Raw genomic sequence first — 20,917 nt, 5'->3', positions numbered from 1 at the left:
GCACTTGTAATCTAGTGACAAAAGAAAAACCCACCACTGGAGGAAAATATCAACCAATATAATTGTCTTCGAATAAATGTACAAATATTCTCATCAGAATGATTTATTTTAAACAAGTTTCTTCAAAAGTTGGCATCAAAATGTGTTTTTACGTAGTCCAGACATCGTATGGGTGGATATTTATTGGATCCGTCTGTGCATGAAATAACGGCGTCATCGTCGGGGACAACAAAGAATGAAATGGACTGTCTTTTTCTCTCCCTGACCTTATCTTCTTGTGGTACAACAACTCTATGTTTCTGGAAGAAAGAGATTTAAATAAATTTTGCATGAGAATATTTTGATACATACAACACATATATATGTGCCCACCATGAGTTTCGTGTAAAAAAAAAAGTTGCATGTAAAAGAATTTTGCCAATTCTCAATGCTTTCACTTTAATTTAAAGCGAGGATCATGTGCCTATAATTATTGAATCAATCCAGATGTTCTTTGGATTAATATTACGCTCTAAACATTTCATGGATTGCAAAAAAAAAAAGAACAAAAAGAACCAAAAACAAAAACAAAAACAAAAACAAAAAAACAAAAACAAAAACAAAAAAAAACAACATACATGTATATATATATATTTTTTTTTTTACCGTGGCCTTTAGTCTATCAGCACTCCATCTTTGCATCATATCCCCAAGGTTCATAACGATGGAACCCTCAACAGGGGGCACAGGGAGGTATTCATCGCTGGGGCCCTTTGCCTTCAATGATTTCATGTTAGATATAATCATAATATTAATAGCTATCTGTAAAAGCAAATTAAACATTTGATTTTGAAAATCTACATATTTTTTTTCTTACTTCCAGACCCGACACATCGTCTTGAAATAAAAATGTTATGGTGCCATAACTCGAATGTTCTCCACATCTCGCCTGGCCCTCCTTTATCTCTGCAAAATCATAATTGTTTTGTATTGCTATGGAATGTTTGTTTGTTGTTTAACGTCCCTCTCGAGAATTTTTCATTCATATGGAGACGCCACCACTTGCCGGTGGAGAGCTGTAAATTTTTGACCTATACTCGGCACTTAGGGCCATTGAGCAGTGAGGGATCTTTTTCGTGACAGTACCTACTGCGACACGGGACCTCGGTTTATACGGTCTCATGCAAAGGACCGGTCTCCACGTCCCACAGTGGGATTCGAACCCGCGACTTAAGGATCAACTCCTAACTCCGCGACTCTAGAGCAGACGCTCTAACCACTGCGCCATGCGGGCTGCTATGGAATGAAAATAGTAAATAAAACGAATAGGGATTGATTTCATAAATCGTGTAAGCAAAACAAATTGTGATCTGGGCAAAATTGTGGACACCTGGAAACATCAGAAATGGAATCAGGTGCCTTGGAAGAGCAAGCATTCCTGTAAACCAGTCACACCTGTCGAGAGCCCTTTGTTTTAATCAAGTAAACAGAATAATCCGTAGTCAAAATTGTTTTAGAGCAATGGCCTAACAATTGGTATGAAACCTGTCAGTCATAGCTGCAGAACTGTAGCTCTCCGAAAAAAAAATATTGACAGACCGGAGAGCTACAATGCCACCCATAGAGAACACTGTATATTTATTGCGCACAACAGATTGCGCTCAATTCTGGATTTATTTCTCCAAATTCTGTCATAATCTGCACAAAAGCTCGGTTTCATGAAATTCCTTAGACCTCTATCAACTACAGATGTAGTTAACATCTGCACGAAGTGCAGTGGGCCGAATTGTCTTGCCACCCAAAATGGCAGTATAAACTAGAAACTCATTGCGAGCAATGAGAGGTCTTCCGTCCGATTTTGAAAATAAAAACGTAAATTCAAGCTGAAAAGGTGATAAAAGAAATTCAGACACTCTGGAGATTTAACCCTGGTTGTCAGCGTGAAAATTCAACGTGCTAACCATTAACCATTCACATTTTTGCATCACTTCCTGTCACGACCGGAAGTAACGGCGATATAAGATTTCCTCGCAATTCAAATAAACCGATGACTGACTATCAGTTCTGAAAGTTTTAGACTTCAGTCGTTTACTGTTGCCGAGCAATATTGTGAGAACAAATTCTAATTCTGAGGACAGGTAAACACGCGACCGGAAGTGAATTTTATTAAAAAAAAAAATTGTGACTTTTCTCTACACATTTGCAGTATCTACAAAATGCATAAAAACATTTCAAGTACTTTATCGATAAGCAATATTTATGAGAAAGTTAAATATCGAAATAACGTAGTTTATCACCTAAAACCGGAAGTTGACGTTTCCGTTTCCGGTGGAATCTAACCTATTTCAAAACAGCGAAAGAGATGCAATTAAGTGATGCAAACTTTAATTTAAAAAAGAAAAGTTAAAATTTTTTATTTCTTTGATCACTTCCTGAAACGACCGGAAGTTACGACGGACGCGTTTAACCAAAATGGTTTTGCCTACTCCTCAAGGTCTGCTACTCATAAAAATTTGGTGTTTTAATCTTTTACCTGTTTTTGAGATCTCGCTCAGACAATTTTTCATTTTGAGGACAGAAAAACACGCGACCGGAAGTGATTTTTTGAAAGATATTTGAGGTTACTTTAGACCTTTGCAGTCTGAATAACATATTTAAAATTCATTTCAAATACATTATCTATAAGGAAAATTTATAGGAAAGTAAAATACTCAAATTTTGTAGTTTTTTTCTTATAACCGGAAGTTGTCGTTTTTCTTTCTGGTGGGACCAACATCTTTCGAATCTGTGAAAAGGATGCAATAAAGTGATGCAATTTTTAAATAAAAAAAGAAAAGTTGAAATTTTCGATTTCTTTGATCACTTCCTATGACGACCGGAAGTGACGGCTGACGCTCTAAACCCAAGTGGTTTTGGCTACATCTTAAGGTCTGTTGCTCATATAAGTCTGGTGTCATAATCTTTTACCGTTTCCAAGATCTTGCTCAGACTTCTCATTTTGAGGACAAAAAAAAAACACGCGACCGGAAGTGAGTTTTTGAAAGATATTTGGGGTTACTCTAGACATTTGCTGTCTGAATAACATATTTTAAAATCATTCCAAATACTTTATCTACAAAAGATATTAATGGGAAAGAAAAATACTCAAATTATGTAGTTTTTCTCTTATAACCGGAAGTTGACGTTTCTGTTTCCGGTGGGACCAACATATTTCAAAACTACAAAAGAGATGCAATAATGTGATGTAAGAATTGATTTAAAAAAGGAAAGTTGAAATTCAACGATTTCTTTGATCACTTCCGTAAGCGACCGGAAGTGCCGACGACGAACGAAAAGGTGCCCTCTCCAATCTAGAAATCATGTTCTATCATCTCTAACAAGTCTCCAGTTAATATCTTAAGCCATTCTTGAGAACACTCGCGGACAAAATTTCATTTTAAAATCAGAAAATTGTCCATAACTTGGCACTGGAACCGAATTTACCAAAAAACGGAATTTATATAAAATTCATACAAAGACCTTTTATCCCTGAAAATTTCAAGGAAATTCATTGAATAGTTTTCGAGAAATCGCGTGCACAAAATTTTGTCTTAAAAAAAAGAATAATAATAATAATAATAATAATAATAATAATAATAATAAAAAGAAACAATAGAATCACTATAAGGTCTTCCGTGGAGACGGAAGACCTTAATAAGTGAAATTTTCGATGGTCTCCATTTCAGGCCCAGGAGGGCTATTACCAACGGTTATGGTGGAATGTTTTGTTGTCGAAATAGTTTTAAAATGTGTTAGGAACGCACGGTTAGTAATATTTTCAGATGGCAGTTTAAATAAACGGAGAAATAAATCTAGAATCGAGCGCAATTTTTTGTGCGCAATAAATATACAGTTTTCTCTATGGGTGGCACTGTAGCTCTCCGGTCTGTCAAAATTTTTTTTCGGAGAGCTACAGTTCTGCAGCTATCAAAAAACGACCCAAAGAATTGCAGACAAGGTCATTACACCAACTACAGAATTTGCAAAAGTCTTTAAAATTAAAAATCGATTATATTCAGAGCATGCTCTTACTCATCGAATCATTTGAAACATTTGAAACATTTTATTCACTTTATGGCCTCACATGAGGCATAAAAGTACAAAAAGAAATAAATCAACAATGAAAAGGTAACAAATGAACAAAGGATTAACATATATACAATATTAATTTAGAGGTATTGGAAGGAATTTCAAGAGTGAAATAAAGACATTACAATCTTACAAAATTTAGCCACGCCAATTAAGGTAAATTTATCATCACTGTTAAACAGGTTAGCAAAACTATTGATATTTTTCACTTTTTAAACTTTTTCAGGTATGTACTTTCTTCTTTCATCATTGAAAAAATTGCAATTAAAAATATAGTGAAATTCATCTCCAATTTCTCCAACACTACAGAGATCACATAATCTATCTGCTCTATCTATATTTAAAAACCTTCCACATTCAAAAGGTAATCTGTGACTAACACATTGAAATTTGCTTAAACTATAAACAAGATCAAAGGGTAACAAAGAAAAATATTTCTCTAGACCAAAATTTGTTTTGTAGGTCCTATAATTAACACATTTAGGAGAATTAAAAATATTTAACTTCCAGTCAGATATAAAAGTTTCTTTACATTGGTCTTTAACCTTTCTAGATAGGCAAACATTTTTTGGAACAAATTGATCATTCCAATAATTTCCGAAACCATATTTGATCAGTACGCTACTGACATGTGACAACCACTTGAATTGGAAAATGTCCTCTTTATGAAGATTATACATAATTTCATATAACTTTCGAGAGATCTTTACATTTTTTCCAGAAACAATTCTTTGCCAAAAGCCAACCATCCTGGCATTTATAGATACAGACAATGGCACTTTACCTAGTTCACCATACACAATATCATTATGAGTAGATATTTTCACTTTCATTATATACTGAAACGCAAAAGAAACGCAACATAATATTTTACGGGAAAATATTACATACAGGATATAATTGTGTATCTAAAAAGTAAGGACATCTTCAACTTTGTAATTATCGGTAATTTAACGGTTGAATGATTTTCATACCATTACCGGAAGTTAGGTTTGAGTCTGCTTAACAAAAATCAAAAATTGTATGTTTAACAAAACATTTGTCAATAATATTGGGTTTTAAGGATTTGTATCTGTTCATCATAAATAATGCAGCAATGTTCCGAGAAATAAATTCCCCTTTCTTTTCCGTAAGCGATGTCAAGGCTTTCTGAGAATGACTTAAGTACGCATTTCCATTGCGTAGCCGGAAAATCTCAAAATAAAGGTGATGGAGAGTTACAGATGCAAATATGACCCACATCACGCCTCAACAGGCTCTTGCGTATCATTAGCATGAATGACATTCCTTGGACCGGAAGTCCAAGGGTTCCTACACTGCGCTTGGCTAGAGAAAATTCGACCTCATCATCTGAAAAACAGGCATTTAAAAATGGCAAAGAATATTTCTTTCGCTCAGATCTCGAGATTGATGAACCTATTGCATCGTAGAAATCGAGCCGCAACTGTTGTGCATGGCAGACTTGCACGCTGTAATTGAATGGCCGGGGTGGGGGGTGTTTTAACAGCCATGTGTTACTTTCTAAAGTTAAGAGATAATCATTGAACATTTTTATCAAATCTCTGATGTTTTTAAATCAAGTTTTACCTTAGTATATTCATTTTCGAAAATCAATAGATAAAAAATTCAAATATTTGTAGATTACTGCTTGTTGCGTTTCTTTTGCGTTTCAGTATATATTTACAGAATTCTAAATGTAATGACTCAATAATACTATTGTTCTCGTATCCCCAAACTTCTGAACCATACAGTAAGATAGGAGCAACCATTGCATCGAACATTGTAATAAAATATCAACAGGCAGACATAGCTTCTAGCTTTACTTAAAACACTAAACATAGCTTTCCTTGCTTGTTGCACAAGTCTTAATTTATTCTTCTGAAAGTTACCCTTCCTTGAAAAAATAATACCAAGGTATTGAAACTCTTCTACAGTTGATAATTTCTCACCATTGTACATGAAAAAAGTATTTTCAGGTTGTCTACCTTTTGAAAATATTACAACATTTGTTTTTGAAGCATTAACTTTGAGATTCCAAGTTTCACAGTAAAGATACATAGCATTCAGGGCTGACTGTAACTCAGATGCAGTTTCAGCAGATATAACTCTGTCGTCAGCATGCAGTAACAAATACAACTTAAAAAACACCTCAATATCATCATTATCAAAAAGTAAATGAGATATTTTACCAACAACAGTGAGTCCATTATATGCATGGGACAAGAAATCAGTCAAATCATTAAGAAATAATGAAAACAAAAGGGGAGATAGATTTTCACCTTGTCTCACACCGATATTACACGTAAAAAAAAACTCTGAGCATTTCGCACCACCTCTTGCACAAGATTTGGCATTTTTATACAAGTTCTGCAAAACATTAAGCATTTTACCATTAATGTTACTGCGCAGAAGCTTCTGCCAAAGTAAAGTTCTATTAACTGAATCAAAGGCTTTTTTGTAGTCAATAAATGCACAATATAATTTTTTACTCCTGGCTAAATACAAGTCGATTAGACACTTCAGGTTAAAAATATGATCTACAGTTCCGTATCCTTTCCGAAAACCCGACTGCTCTTCACAAAGAATACCAGAATTTCCCACGTAACAGGATAGCCTATTATTCAAAATACATGTAAATAGTTTCCCAAAACAACTCAATATAGTTATTCCTCTTTAGTTGTCTGGGTTTGCACGATAGTTTCCCAAAACAACTCAATATAGTTATTCCTCTTTAGTTGTCTGGGTTTGCACGATCACCTATATTTTTAAAGATTGGGCATATAATCCCCTTAGCTCATGATTCAGGTATAATTCCACTTTCAAAGACAATATTGAAAATTTTGACAAACACCGGCATCAATTTACTAATGGAATTCTTCAAAAATTCATTGAGTATCATAACACTACTACATGATTTACCATTTTTCAATGATTTAACAGCATCGAAGACCTCTTTTTCAGTAATATTTTGGTTAATCGTTAAATTTTATATATATAAATTGTGTGGCAAATCAATATCAGAATCTACTACAGAGTTGTTTAGTTCCTTGAAATGTTTATAAAAAGTATCTAAAGCTACAGTATTAATAATACTTTTACCTCTCTCGCAATTTTTATTTAATAAAGACCAATATGCTTTCGGATCTGTTGAACGTATTCCACGCAATTTACATATAAAAGACTTTTGGTATTCCTTAAACTGTTTTTGCAACGTCTTCTTATATTGTTTACTCTTAAAAACCATGTCACTATAATTATTGTCGGTACGCACTTTTTGGAAATATTTTTTGGCTTTACGATATTCTCTACGTTTCGTATAACAGTCAGTTGGGAGACATAAGCACTGCAGGTTACAGTGAAACATTAGTACATAAAAACGGAAGGTTGATGAAGGAGAAGCACGTCATTCGATTGTCATATAGTTAAGTAACAATTGGCAATTTACCTCCAGAATGAGTAAACATCCAAATTTGGAACAGATGTGGCAGACTTTGTGGTATCTTTCATTTAGAGTTCAAAATATTTTGAGTCGACATTAAATGGAAATAACAATTATTAATTGATAAAGTGAAGTCGATATTTCTAAATGTCAAATTGAAGGTTACATGAAAAAGTTCTTGAATAAATTCTGCTTGATAAGAATATAAAAACAGGTCGGCTAATAAAGAAGCGCAATTAATGTCCATTCGGAATTCCAGGATTGAAGGAAAGCCTGGTCTTCGAAGACTATATAAATATTGTCAATGAGGAACTCAAGCATCTTGTACTTGTGGTTTAGATGTTTAGAAACAGTTGGGAGACATAAACACCATACATGTATATACAGGTGATATTGGCATATCATTGCAAAAAAAAATGGAGATTTATGATGGAAAAGTTGAAATCATCACGATTTCTATACATAGTTAAGTTGTTATTTAGCCATTAACGTCTATAATCATTACAATAGCCAAATATGAAACAGATGTGACAGACTTTGTGGTATCTTTTGTAGTATCACGGGGATGCATCAAAATGACATCTGAATGGAAATAACTATTATCATTTGATAAAATGTCGTTGATATATCTTAATGTCGAAGTGAAATTCAAAGCAGGAGTTTCCTTCTTTTCGTGTAGAATTTTCTGATTCAAATGAACATACTGTAAGCAATACTACACATGGATTTCATACCTTAAACATTCCTAACACAGAAATGAACCTTCCTTATAATTTGTTACTGTCTTTAGAATCCTGTATTGTGAGTAAGTAATGAATGCCATCTATTCTAACTTTGGTATCATATATTTTATACAATACATTTATAAACTGTTAAAAGACTCACCTTTTAGAGGTGGGTAGTAGTTTGATCGAAGCATTGTGTTATTCCCATCAACACATATTCCTCTGTGAAACTGTCTCAAGTATTCTCGGTCCTGTGAGGTTGAAAAGGATGTGTTCTTGTATTCAGAATGAAATTATATTTCACAAATGGATGTTAAATGTTTGTTTATTGTGATTTATTTTATTAAGTATGTTCTCACTTACTTTGTTCAATCCTATGGAGAGAAGGTCCAGAATTTTTAATGCTAATTTTGTACAAGTAATGTACATTTCCTTGAACGTTGAACTTATTTCTGGTGGCATGTTTTTGGGTGATGTCTTATTAAAATAAGAGTAAAACATTATTTTATAGCGCCATAGCTGTGCTTTACACAAAGAGGAGGAGACACTACTCATGGACAAATTTTTCACAGAATACCAACGTGTTTAGATTTCATTTTCAAAAAAGGAGGAGAGCTGACCCCATTGCACACTATGTTCTAAGGGGGCATAATATTCATATCTATACAGTCAATATTTCACAATGTTTTAAAGGCTAATAGAGGAGTGATTGAAAGACAGGAATGTGCCACTATAGGAAAAGTGAATATAGCCTTAAACTTTAATGGATTGTAGATTTTAAGCGTAAACTAAACTTCTCCTACATATTTATATACCCAAATTAGGAGGATTTGAAATACCCCCACCTTTCAGTATGTGAAGTTGTAATTTTAATAATTTTTTTTATTATTTTAATTAGAAATACAAAAATGATTTTTTTTCTTGTATAATTCTTTTTTCATAAGCTTAATATATATATATAAAACCAAAAATGACAGAGATATGTCTTAGTATTTTTTTTTCTTAATTTTCAACAAAAATAAGCGTAAAAAACTGGGGAAACTTTATTTCTTGAAAACAGACTGATAACATTTCATGAAAGTCTACAATTAGAATGTATCTTAATATGTTAGCAAAGTGAAATAAACAAATTGAAAAAATATATATAAATGGAAAATATAAAATGCATTTAAAATTTTTTGAATTAAAAGATCCGAGCGGAAGAGTTATCCTTTATTTTCCAAGGGTTGAAAAAACCTGGGTGCTATTTCAGAAATGATGAGCATTTTTTCCCAATCAAAAAAATCGCACTGTGTAGGTTTCAACTTTGTACTGTTTTGAAAACAATGCATGGACAATCGCTTTCCAGGACATGTCTTGTTCAGAGCAATTGCATTCATCTAAACGTTTTGGGACTACATACAACAGCTAGCTGATTTGTGACCAAACAGTTACTTCTTGAATTAAATAACAAAGAAGTCCAGCTCTGGTTAACGTGATAATTGATTGGTGATAATTCAGCACAATGTGAAGTAATCGCACTTATCCATGCCTCACCGCACACAAGGTGCTGTACAGTTACTCAAACAATTGAAATACAGCTTTTGCTTAAGGAGGCTGGGGGGGGGGGTTTGTCAACAAATTAACCATCAGATATAACTTAATTTTTTAGAAATTATACAGGTATACAGGTTATATACAGGTTTGCTTTTTAAATGTCCGTCGTACAATTATAAGTAAAGGATGACTGCACTTAAGGACATGCGAAATTTGCTACAAAATAAACTTTCAAAACAAGCATTTTTCTTTTCCTTGCAAGAATGGTCAACATCCAATCTACAACTTTGTGTAATTACATTTAATGAAAGTGTGTATTTACGAAGTTCGAATCTGTTTTTAAAGGCAGGGGTCTTCACAATTTCTTGAATCTCCGTTCGATAATGAGGACGCCCACTTTTTTACTGACTTTATATATAGTTAGCGCATGTTTGTCTATTGTTCTACGTTTAACAGTAGTTGTATATTTGTATAAATAATAATGTGTCAAAAGAAGATGAATAGACAAACATGCGCTCATGGTTAAAAAGAGAAAAAACTGCTTCTTCTTACATTCGCTCTCTGTGTTGTAACCAAGGATTGTGACATGTTGAATATTATAATTCACCACGTGATTTCTTACCTCAGGTAACTTCGTGAATACCAAATTTCGTCACGTGACTTGTAAGGTAGCATGTTTAGTGCTAGCTAGGACATTGTGTTCGAACACGTTAAGTCGTCTTGCATTGATATAAAATCTGCTTTAATTACATTGACGTGCTCATATTGTTAATTCCGTTTTGAAACTTTTGTCAGAAGTGTATTTGTGCCATACAGAATGGAGATGGAGATTGGAAAGAGTGATCACGTTCTTTTTTTCCAAACATATTGTTATTTATCAGCTGTTCATCAAGTCTAATTTTAAACCCATTCTTACAATGTTAGCTCCTCCTCTCATGCATATCTAGTGTTCAATCAAGGGCAGGTAAGTGTAAATTCGCTATATTTGGAAAGCAGTAAGGACAAAAACATTGAATCATTTTATTGTATCACAGTCTAAAATCATTTTATGATTTAAATTTGGTTCCAAATTGACAGGATTCTTTCATAAACATACAAAAGTGAAAAAAGGTTAAGATATAAAAGCAACAGAGGCAACCGAAAAAGACCCAAAAACAGGTGTTAAGTGCAGTCATCCTTTACATACTTGCGATATTTTTGTCATTTTTTACTTAAAATGCCGACTTGTGAGAACTTGCATTGAAATAGACTTCAGAACGATCTTATCAACGGAGTATCTACAAATTTTGACCCGATAATAAGCACTCATGCAAATCAAAACAATACATCAACGGAAATACGTCATAACGTGGAGGTATCCCATACTACCTTAAGAGGGCTGGGTGGTTGTGGCCATTTTCAGACTATATTGATCTCCTTTAGAAGAAGAGCTCCATATAAAGATATACAAAAATGATCAAATTTTAAAACTAAAATGTATGAAATTTTTGTTTGCCAAATGATAGTTGACAGCTTAAGATTAAGTTGTATCTGATGGTTAATTTGTTGACCCCCCAGCCTCCTTAACAGAACACCGTTTTTATTTAAAATTTCACAAGCAAAGAAAAACAAAAATTAACAAGCTAGTTCAGAGAATTTGTGTCCCCCGCTTAAGGAAAAAGGAGAGGATGGAAGAAGTGGAAAATTTTGCAGATGGAGAAAGGGAAAAAAAAAACAACCTTGACCTTTCAGCTTTTGACCCAAAAGTCAATAGGAGTATTTTCAAAGTTAAAGAAATTCATAACCAAAATTATCATTGTAAAAACTTATAGAAAAACTAAAATTATTATATGAAGACTACATATGTGCAATGCATATTTATGACCTAGACCTTTGGACCTTTGGGTTTTTTAAGGCCATGGACAATTGTGATATAAAATTTCATTGCAAAAGCTCAAAGGGTTCTTGATATATCGTCAGGAAACGAAAATGTTACACACAGACAGAAATACAGACCGACAGATAGATAGATAGACGGACGGGCAGACCCAAATCAATATCCCCCACTTTCAGTGAAAGCGGGAGACAAAAAGATAGCAGATGTCTAATACCAAAATTTTTTTCTTACACCAGATGTCATAAATTTATTTTGCATTCTTAACATCAAAAAAAAAAAAAAAAAGAAAAAAAAAAAGAAAAGCCTATCAATTTACATTTTTGGTTTTAACTGTAATTTTGCCGACAATATATAACGATCACATTACTCAACAGTGATTTTATAAATATCTTTCCCAGGTTGGGGATTGACGGTTGTTTAAACATTTCACAAACTGACCGAATACCCCAACAATATCAATCAGGAGATTCTTTATTACCTCCAAATCAAATTTTAAAAATATCAACATTGAGATTTTTAAAAAAATAATTTGAGGTGAATTTTGATATGAAATTGAGTTTAAATTTATACATACATGTATTTCTCTCAACTAACCGATTATAGATTTTTACCAGGTAACCGGTTTACCTGTTATCGATAACTGTCCCTAATTATAAATATATCAGCAGTAATATTACTCAAAACAGAGGCATATGGTAAAAGATATATTTCCCCATCACTGAGACAGCCTCAAAAATTACAATTTACATGAAACAAATCCAAGGCTCATTACTGTAATTTCATTAATATAGGCCATGTCAAGAAATAAGTTTGATAAAAGCAGTTATAACTGCTGTAAATATGTTAATTCCAAACGGACGACAGCTAGATTGAAAGATGCATATATCGGTCAATCTGCATACATGTATGTACCAATAGTTTCGATTCAGGGCATACAAGAAAATTCTCAACTTACACCATCCTTGGAAAATAACATAGTGTAACCTTCTCGAGCATCAGAAACTGGTCTGTCGTGATTGACTCTATTCAGAACAAGAGAAATTTATTAAAATCAGACTTTTTAGGTCCACAACGTTTACACTCTTACGCAGAAGTGTACCCGGCGCGGATCTAAGAAGACTGTTTTATTTATACTGAAACCAAGAGGACCGATCACCAGAGTATCATGATTTTTTCTACGCTATGAAAACTCATTCTCACCTGAAAATCTCGATTCATAAATTTTCCAATTTAGTGAGGGCTCCATGTTCATTTTGGGATTTACAGGTAACTTGTCTCTTAGATGCTGAGGATTAGGGATGTTTTAATGATAACATGCATTTTAAAAATATGATCAACATTACGCCACCTCTGGGACTTGCGCCCTAGGACATCAATTTCTAGGGCTGGGTATCGGCTGGGAATTTCGATATTTTAAACTGTATTGCGATATGTATTGCAATATTTTTAATAAAGGTTAAAATGCTCTTTTTTTATTTTATTAACCTCCATTTATGACAAGAGTGAATAAAACTACATGTGTACTATAAATACGTTGTAGCAAAAAAGTTGTTGTCGATTTCACTTCAGTTTTGCAACGAAATACAACCATACAACGGCAACCTTATAGTTTGGCATGATTGAAAGCGTTACTGGCATCTTAATTTTCATATTTTTACTTTTAAAATCCCAAGCCCAAGCATTTTACCGATATACCGGTACTGGAAAAACGTATCGCAATGCGGTATTTTTTGTTGACGAATCGCAATATACTGGAATATCGATATTATTGCGCAGCCCTATATATTTCACAATTTGGTCGAGGAACCATATGTTTTACTTACTATAATCACATATATATGTATGCGAGTATATGATCGACATTGCATTCAATCGGAGCATGCGCCCTGTGACATAAATTTCACAATTTGGTAGAGGAGCTATACGTTTAACTTGCTATGACCTTCTGGAGTCTGCCACATCTGTTTCATATTTTGGATGTTTTACTGACTATAGACGATAAGAGTCATACTATCTTGTATAACGAGATGATTTTTACTTATTTATTTTGTAGTAATATTCCACTATCACTTGCATATTCTGTTTTCATTTCCCAACTTATTCGATAATTAAGAACATGCTCCGAGTACGATCAATTTTTAAACCGAGGCACGTAACTGACAAATAAGTTGATGTTACATTGATTTTAACAATCTCGTGTATTCTGTAAATTCTATCGTCGTCATAATGACCTTGGTAGCAAATACAACCTATCAATGGGTCGTATTTGGGCTGACGTGTTTCATTCCAATTTTTAGGCCTTTGTTTTTATACTTAATTTTACTATGAAATGTTTCGTCTACCTGATCAATACAAAGATCTTACATGTAGGTCTTACGGTCAACAGAGGATGCTTACTCCTCCTAGGCACCTGATTCCACTTTCGGAATTTCCCGGGGTCCGTGTTTTATGCCGTGTTCAGAGATCTGTATTTTTTGTAGATTTTCTGAGATTGATCACTGGTCGTTATCTTCACCTTTTTCATGACTACCATTGTGCATACATTTTGTTCTTTAAAGTCTATAAATATAAATAAATTTCAAAAGGGAGACTTAGCAATACCTTTGAAGCATATAACCAACTTATCTACAGCCTGAGGGTTCACCAAGGTAAATGAATTTCACAAATCTGGAAAGGTTGGCGAGTTTTTGTTTAAACATACAACAGTTCGATTGCATGCTTAATAGCCATGAGTTGTTATGCATTTTCAGTGTATGACTAAGACATACCTGAAGCCTTAACCCGCACCAGAAATTAAATTTGAATTTCAAAATTTCTCATGCAGTTTGCCTACAAGATGTCCATGAGTAAAGAAGATGATTTTTAAAGAGTGCTAGAATATTGAGGGTTTTGTCCCCACATCTCATTCCCAAAAGGGACTGATGCCATAAAATTTAGTTTTGTTCCCCTTTATCTATAGATGTTATGTGCTAAAAATAATTTATATCAGAGAAGGAGCTTAAAATGTTCAAAAACTTTATGGACGACGGAAGACGACAAACAGTAACGGATAGCAAAAAGTCATACGATTAAATACCGTGACGTAAATATATGAACGAAAATACATAATACTGAATTAATTTTTTTAAAATCAAGATTTGACATAAAAGAAAATTTAAATAACTATATTTTTAAATTGTGAAGCAAACTGAAAAAACTGATAGGTTATGATAATACTGATAGATGTATACAGATGTATAGAATTCAATCAATAGACAGTAAACATGTATTAACATTTCTTCATTATTTATACTAGTTAATGTTTAAACCATTTTAATTTTAAAAGGTGTTTTTTTTTCTCGTCTAACAAATTACTTAATGGCATGATTATTACTCTTTAACGAAGCAAAGATGGAAAATAATCAAAAAAGTAAGTAAAGGAAGTCAAAAAGCATGAATACTTCTCTTCCTCAAATGAAATATAGCCGTGAAATTCTCCTCGGGGAATAGCATATTTTTGTTTCATTTCTTCTGGTTGTTCAAAAAAAGTTCCAGATGTTGTAAACACGTCGCTGATCTACAGAAACACAAGGTGTTATAATTATAAGCATAACAACTGTAGAATGAAAAATATTCATCTTTATCATAAATATTGATGTCAAAATTGAAGTTAATTTGTTTCAATACTTTATTATTGATTTTTTTCTTTATAGATCTGTTCAACTATCACTGACCAATTGTTGAGGTATTCCATGATTTTTCAAATAGACAAAGCCAACATCTTGAAAAGCATGGCATATCTCATCGGCTAGTTTACGTAATGTAGAGGTATCCACTTGGTCCGCTGTTGCCGATAATGAATAGGGCGCCAAATCAACTATTGGAATCATGTTTTATGTAAGTTGAATTCTAGCTGCAAGTTAAAAACTGAATCTTGAAAATGCTTTAAAGATATTTATTTCGCATCAGGAATGAGGATCGGGACTCAATTTGTTATTCAGGGGTATAATACTTCAGATGCAGAAATCCGTCTTCCTATAGTCTCTTCTGAATCCTGCATATGATCTACATGTTTTCTAAATAACCCTTTTCATCATAAGCAACTTTTGTGCTTGTTAGTGAGCTTCTTTTTTACTTACAAAATTACCTTTCACGAAGTTACATATAAAGACAGGTAGATGAGCATGTTGATTCCTATCTACCAGGCAATTAAACTCTTTTTTCAGGAGTGATATAGATCTTTATTGTTGGTGTGTATGCTAGAAACTGATATGAGACAGTCACAATTCGCAAGTTCAATGTGAAAATCCTGGATTGTCAAAATAGCAATGGGTGGAAATGGCACAAAGATAAAATATCTCACAAACTGCTTTACCACAACATGTTTATGCTGCGTAAAATGGTGATCACTTACACATTTAATCAAAGCAATAAAAAAAGGCAAAAACTGTGATTGATTAGAAATGTTCAAATTCTGAGGGCTATATTTGGAAAATGGATCAATCAACAAAGAATTCATATTTGATCTTTAAGTCACCAATATCAAGAGAAATACCGAACATCAACTGCAACTCATATCTCTAAGCATTATAGCAAACAAAAAGTCCAGAAAACAGTGAATTATAAGAACTTTACAACGTCTAAGAGCCATAATTCTTGTTAAAAAAAATGGTCAATCATCACGAAACTAGAACTTGATCCGTAAGTCGTCGAAATCAAGAGATATTATAATACCAAAAATCAGCCCATTATCTACAATCACAGAAAAAGAAAAATGAAGTCCGAAAAACAGTAAATTAATGGAAATTTTCAGAGTCTAAGGGCCAAAGCTTTCGTAAAAATTCCATCAACATTAAAGTCATTAATATCAGGAGACACATCAAAAACACCTTATTATCTACAAACATCATCTACATGTACGTTGTGTTACATTGATGGAAGAGTCATTGCTCAAGAAATAAAGGAAATATCCAGTGGATGTAAACATTATTCATTCAAAGGAAATATGCCACAAAATAGAGGTGTCTCACTCTTCTTAGTTGGTTAATATCTAAGAAAATATATCTTACATGTATATTCATGTATGCTGATTTCATTTTGATTGATTGATTGTTCTTATTAAAAATCATTATTTCAGCCATATTTCGGCAGGATTTCATTTTGACTTAGTGTTAATAAATTAGATCGTAGATATTCCGCATGTATTACAGTTTACTAAATGTAGTTGGGCATAGGATGGACTACATGTATCATGGTTTGATCTTGTCGGTCATTCAATTTCTTCCTTAAAATTCAAGTATCTTTCTTTTCAACAGAAGCAATTTTTTAACGAAATTTAAAGGCAAATATCATCGACATTTATTCTAATTTTTATAGTGATTTAATATCAGTCTTTAAAAATTAAGATATTGTCATATATCGACGTTATAAATGTAAAATTACTGAACCCTTTGAGTAAAAAATATATTTTCCTAATAGATGTTTAACTAAAGCTTCTAAAGGACTTTGTTCCCTCGGACCCCTAAACAGACCCCCCTCCCCCGGGCTAAATTCTAAGTCCGCGCTTCTCCTTAATATGTTTCTGACTTCAGGATATATGGTTTTCATGTATGCTGTAAACTTATTTAATTTCGTTTGGATTAAATTTCGTTATTTTCGTGTCTGTTAGTAAACAACGAAATTAATTCCAACACGATTATTTTATTTCAGAAACTCATTATCTAAAGTCAGAAATAATTATACATTTATTATCCGTAATCCATTTTAAACAACACGTTTTACCGGTAACGTTACAGTTTATATATGTGTAGATATCAAAGGTGTTATAAAGTGTATTTTTTTTATCATTAATTTGAAAAAATAGACAGGTGCAAATACATATGCACCTCTAACACACTCCATTTAGTTTACGATGTCGACGTCGATATCAACCCATGTCAATCAGCAGATCAGGATAACTTGTGTACTGACGGGATGGTTGTTAACGGGGTTGCAGACCCAAGTAAGCTAACGAAATATAGCCAAAAAGGTTACATGTAAAATTTTTCACACATACGAAACCTGCTTGGGCTAATTCAAAGAATAAAATGCTTTTTTTGGTTATTAGTATGGGAGTTAATAATGCAGTTGTTGCAAAAAAAAAAAAATCAAAACAAAACAAAAAACAAGAAAACAAAACAAAAACAAAACAAAAACAAAAAACCAAAAACAAACCCCCCCAACCCCCCCCCCAAAAAAAAAAAAAAAAAAACCAAAAACCAAAAAACCAAAAAAAAACAAAAAAAAAAAAACAAAAACAAAAACAAAAACAAAAAACAAACAAAAAAAAAAAACAACAAAAAACAAACAAACAAACAAACAAAAAAAAAAGTTAAAACAAAACATAACCCCCGAGCAGGAAGGTCATGTAATTTTTTTTCTACAATAGCTGGAACATTAATACCAAAACTACCAAACAAAGAAAGACATTTTATAGTTTATATTTATGTCTGTATAAATAATCATATAAAGTAAGATCAACAGCTTGTTTACACAATGTGATTATCTCGTGAATTACATCCTTGATCAATAGATTACCGATAGCACTATAGCTATGCTCCATTGCATGGCACCTGAGAACTTGATTGGATAACAAAATGCTCTGCTCAAATTATTTAGTGCATGACCTATTTGCATGATTATGCAAACATTTATGATGGCTTTAGAAACAAAATTCCCCATCTTTTTTCCCTTACTTTTGCCGACTTTACTTGCGATATTTAATTATTGGAAAAAAAAGTAATTGGGTTTTGAACAACAAAATTTTTGTTAAGCAATGTAATTAAGACCAATTCTAAATTATATAGGTTCAACAAGTGTGGACTTGTTTGTAAACGGTTAGCATCGTTAAACTTGTAGATTAGGCTTTCCTCTCTAAAATCTTTCCCAAGGAAAACTGGCTCTAGAGTAGGATTTCCCCCATGGAAAAACTGACTCTAGAGTAGGATTTCCCCTTTCTGATCCCACGTCTAATCCCACATCTGATTCAATTTTCCGGGGGGAAATCCTACATGTACTCTGTGTAGTAGTTATAGAGTGTGATTTCCCTCAGAGCAAAATTTCCCCCAATAATATATCTTGGCTGTACTTACATACATTTATTGTTACAAGTGCCCCTTTTTCAAAATGCCGATCAGTTCCATTGAAACATATGAAGGAGGAGAAAAATTGATATTTTTAAATCTCATTTTTCTCAGTAACCGTCCAACCAATTCTCTTGAAGTATAAAAATCTTATTTTTTTGATCTGGTCAAACCGGTTTCTAAAGGAATATTGGTTTAAATGTATGGAATGCATGGAAACCAAAAGGAATTTTATTTTAAATGGATTTTTTCTCCAGTTGTTAAGACAATAATATTGATGCGCAAGTGTCTCTCCAAGATTTTGGTGTTTAAAAATCCAAAATAGCTGCTGTTGCCATATGCATGAAACTAAATATGGTTCATTTATTTCTTTAAAAAATGAAATTTTGCAAACCTTTTAGAGAGATTTGCTCTCTGCTTTAATTCAAATCCAATGTATAAAACACAGATGAGATCGAGGGGAAATGTGCTTGGGCTTGCAAAAGTAGTGTTTTTTGTATTGATTTGTTTTTGGTTCTAGCTTTTTTTTTTTTTAAAAAAGATTTCCCCTCGAAGATCTACTCGATTGAATAATCACAAAAAGGCATGTTGAACCTATCAATAACAAATTTTAAAACTTTCTCACACACTCTTTGTAAAAAGGATCGATCCATAGATGAAATACTTGGTCTTCAGAGGACAAACAAATTATCAAATCACTAAAAGTGGCCTGATATACATTTAAGAATTCGTAAACAATCACGTACCGCTGCGCCGAATGAGGGTGTTGAGACATCGATTCTTACGATTTTTTGAGTGACTAATTATACAGTTTCCTATGAGTTAAAATTTTGGGTTGAAACTCCATGATTTGATCAATATATTGTAAGATTTAATACTTAATTCGATAATTCTTGAGTTGGAAACATGATATATGGCAGATCAGATATGGAAAAAAGAAAGACAAAAAAAAATGAAAATTAAGTCACACAAAATCGTTTACAATACAAAAACGAAATTAAGTACATGTATATCCGAAATATACCAGAAACTTTGTACATCTACCACTTTTTCAGCAATGAAACAACCCCCCCTCCCCCCCCCCAAAAAAAAATGAGTTGTCAATCACATCACTGGATCGGTATAACCCCCGTTAAAAACCCCAATATGTAGGTTTAAATTATACATCATATTGACTGTTTCGATAGTTTTCAAATACTTAGAGTCACCATATTTTATGTTTATGCCCGAACTTACGCCTATCCATGAGTTGACGTAAAATTTTAGCCTAATTTTTGTCCGGCGAAAAAGATACGCTCTTTAATGAAACAGAAATACTCTCGCTAGTCTTCTAGCTAATACAAAATCACCTTCTATGAAAAAAAAAGCTATGAAACCTTATCGACGACAATGATACATTAATTTATAGGTCTTCAAAGCAGATTAGTCCCTATACATTCTATGGAATTATTTGTCGCGTTTGTTATCTTTGCAAATGCTGTAAAGATTTTTAATCTTACCTCATCTGTCTACTTTCCACGCTTTCTATGATTATTCCGCCATAAGAAAAACAGACCTACTTAGGAGTGACCTTTGTCAAATGGGACACGTTTCATAAAATATCGTATGACAAGTCGTAACTCTACTCCGGCGTAATTTCGGGACTAGCCCGAAGATTTGCGTTAATTTCAATAAAGGGAGTATATTTACGCCGGACTGAAGTGAGGCAAATAGTTTACGTCTACTCGTGAGGAGGCGTAAATTCGGGCGTAAACATAAAATATGGAAATTTTACTGATTTAAAAAAGATACAGTCATTGATATATCCGAAAAAGTTTTTAACACAATGATGCAATATCTAAACCTACTTATTGTGAAGAGGGGATATTGGAGTGGGGGTTTTACACCCGACCGAGGATGAAGTTAATAGCATTTACTAAATTTAATTAATTTCTTCATTTAAAAATGCCTTATATAAGTGTTCATTCAATGACAATATTTCAGCTTTTGACAACCATGAATTTCTACACACGTTTTGCTTAAAAGATTGAGGAATCGTAAATTATTTGTCCTATGTATTTTAAAAAAATGAAAATGCACTTTTTTGTTATCAGATTTTACTCTTACTTTCAAATTTTAAAGAGAATTCAAACAT

The 20,917-nt window shown here is 33.0% G+C and overlaps 1 protein-coding gene across 1 annotated transcript; it reads right to left on the bottom strand.

Annotated features, from left to right (window-relative positions):
- On the bottom strand, positions 1–20,318 carry LOC133179804 (uncharacterized). Its single transcript, XM_061314521.1, has 9 exons — positions 20,283–20,318; positions 15,397–15,575; positions 15,124–15,239; positions 12,639–12,705; positions 8,635–8,748; positions 8,432–8,522; positions 857–945; positions 646–756; positions 1–299 (listed from the first exon to the last, which is right to left on the bottom strand). The coding sequence occupies exons 2-9, from the start codon at positions 15,550–15,552 to the stop codon at positions 123–125; spliced, it is 921 nt and encodes a 306-aa protein (XP_061170505.1). The 5' UTR covers positions 15,553–15,575; positions 20,283–20,318; the 3' UTR covers positions 1–122.
- Between the last annotated feature and the right edge of the window lie 599 nt (positions 20,319–20,917).

Source organism: Saccostrea echinata, unplaced genomic scaffold (assembly GCF_033153115.1).
Source record: "Saccostrea echinata isolate AGI-Se365-2 ecotype Australia unplaced genomic scaffold, CSIRO_AGI_Sech_v1 ptg000001l, whole genome shotgun sequence".
Taxonomy (NCBI): Eukaryota; Metazoa; Mollusca; class Bivalvia; order Ostreida; family Ostreidae; genus Saccostrea; species Saccostrea echinata.
This window is presented reverse-complemented; position numbering and strand designations above follow the sequence as displayed.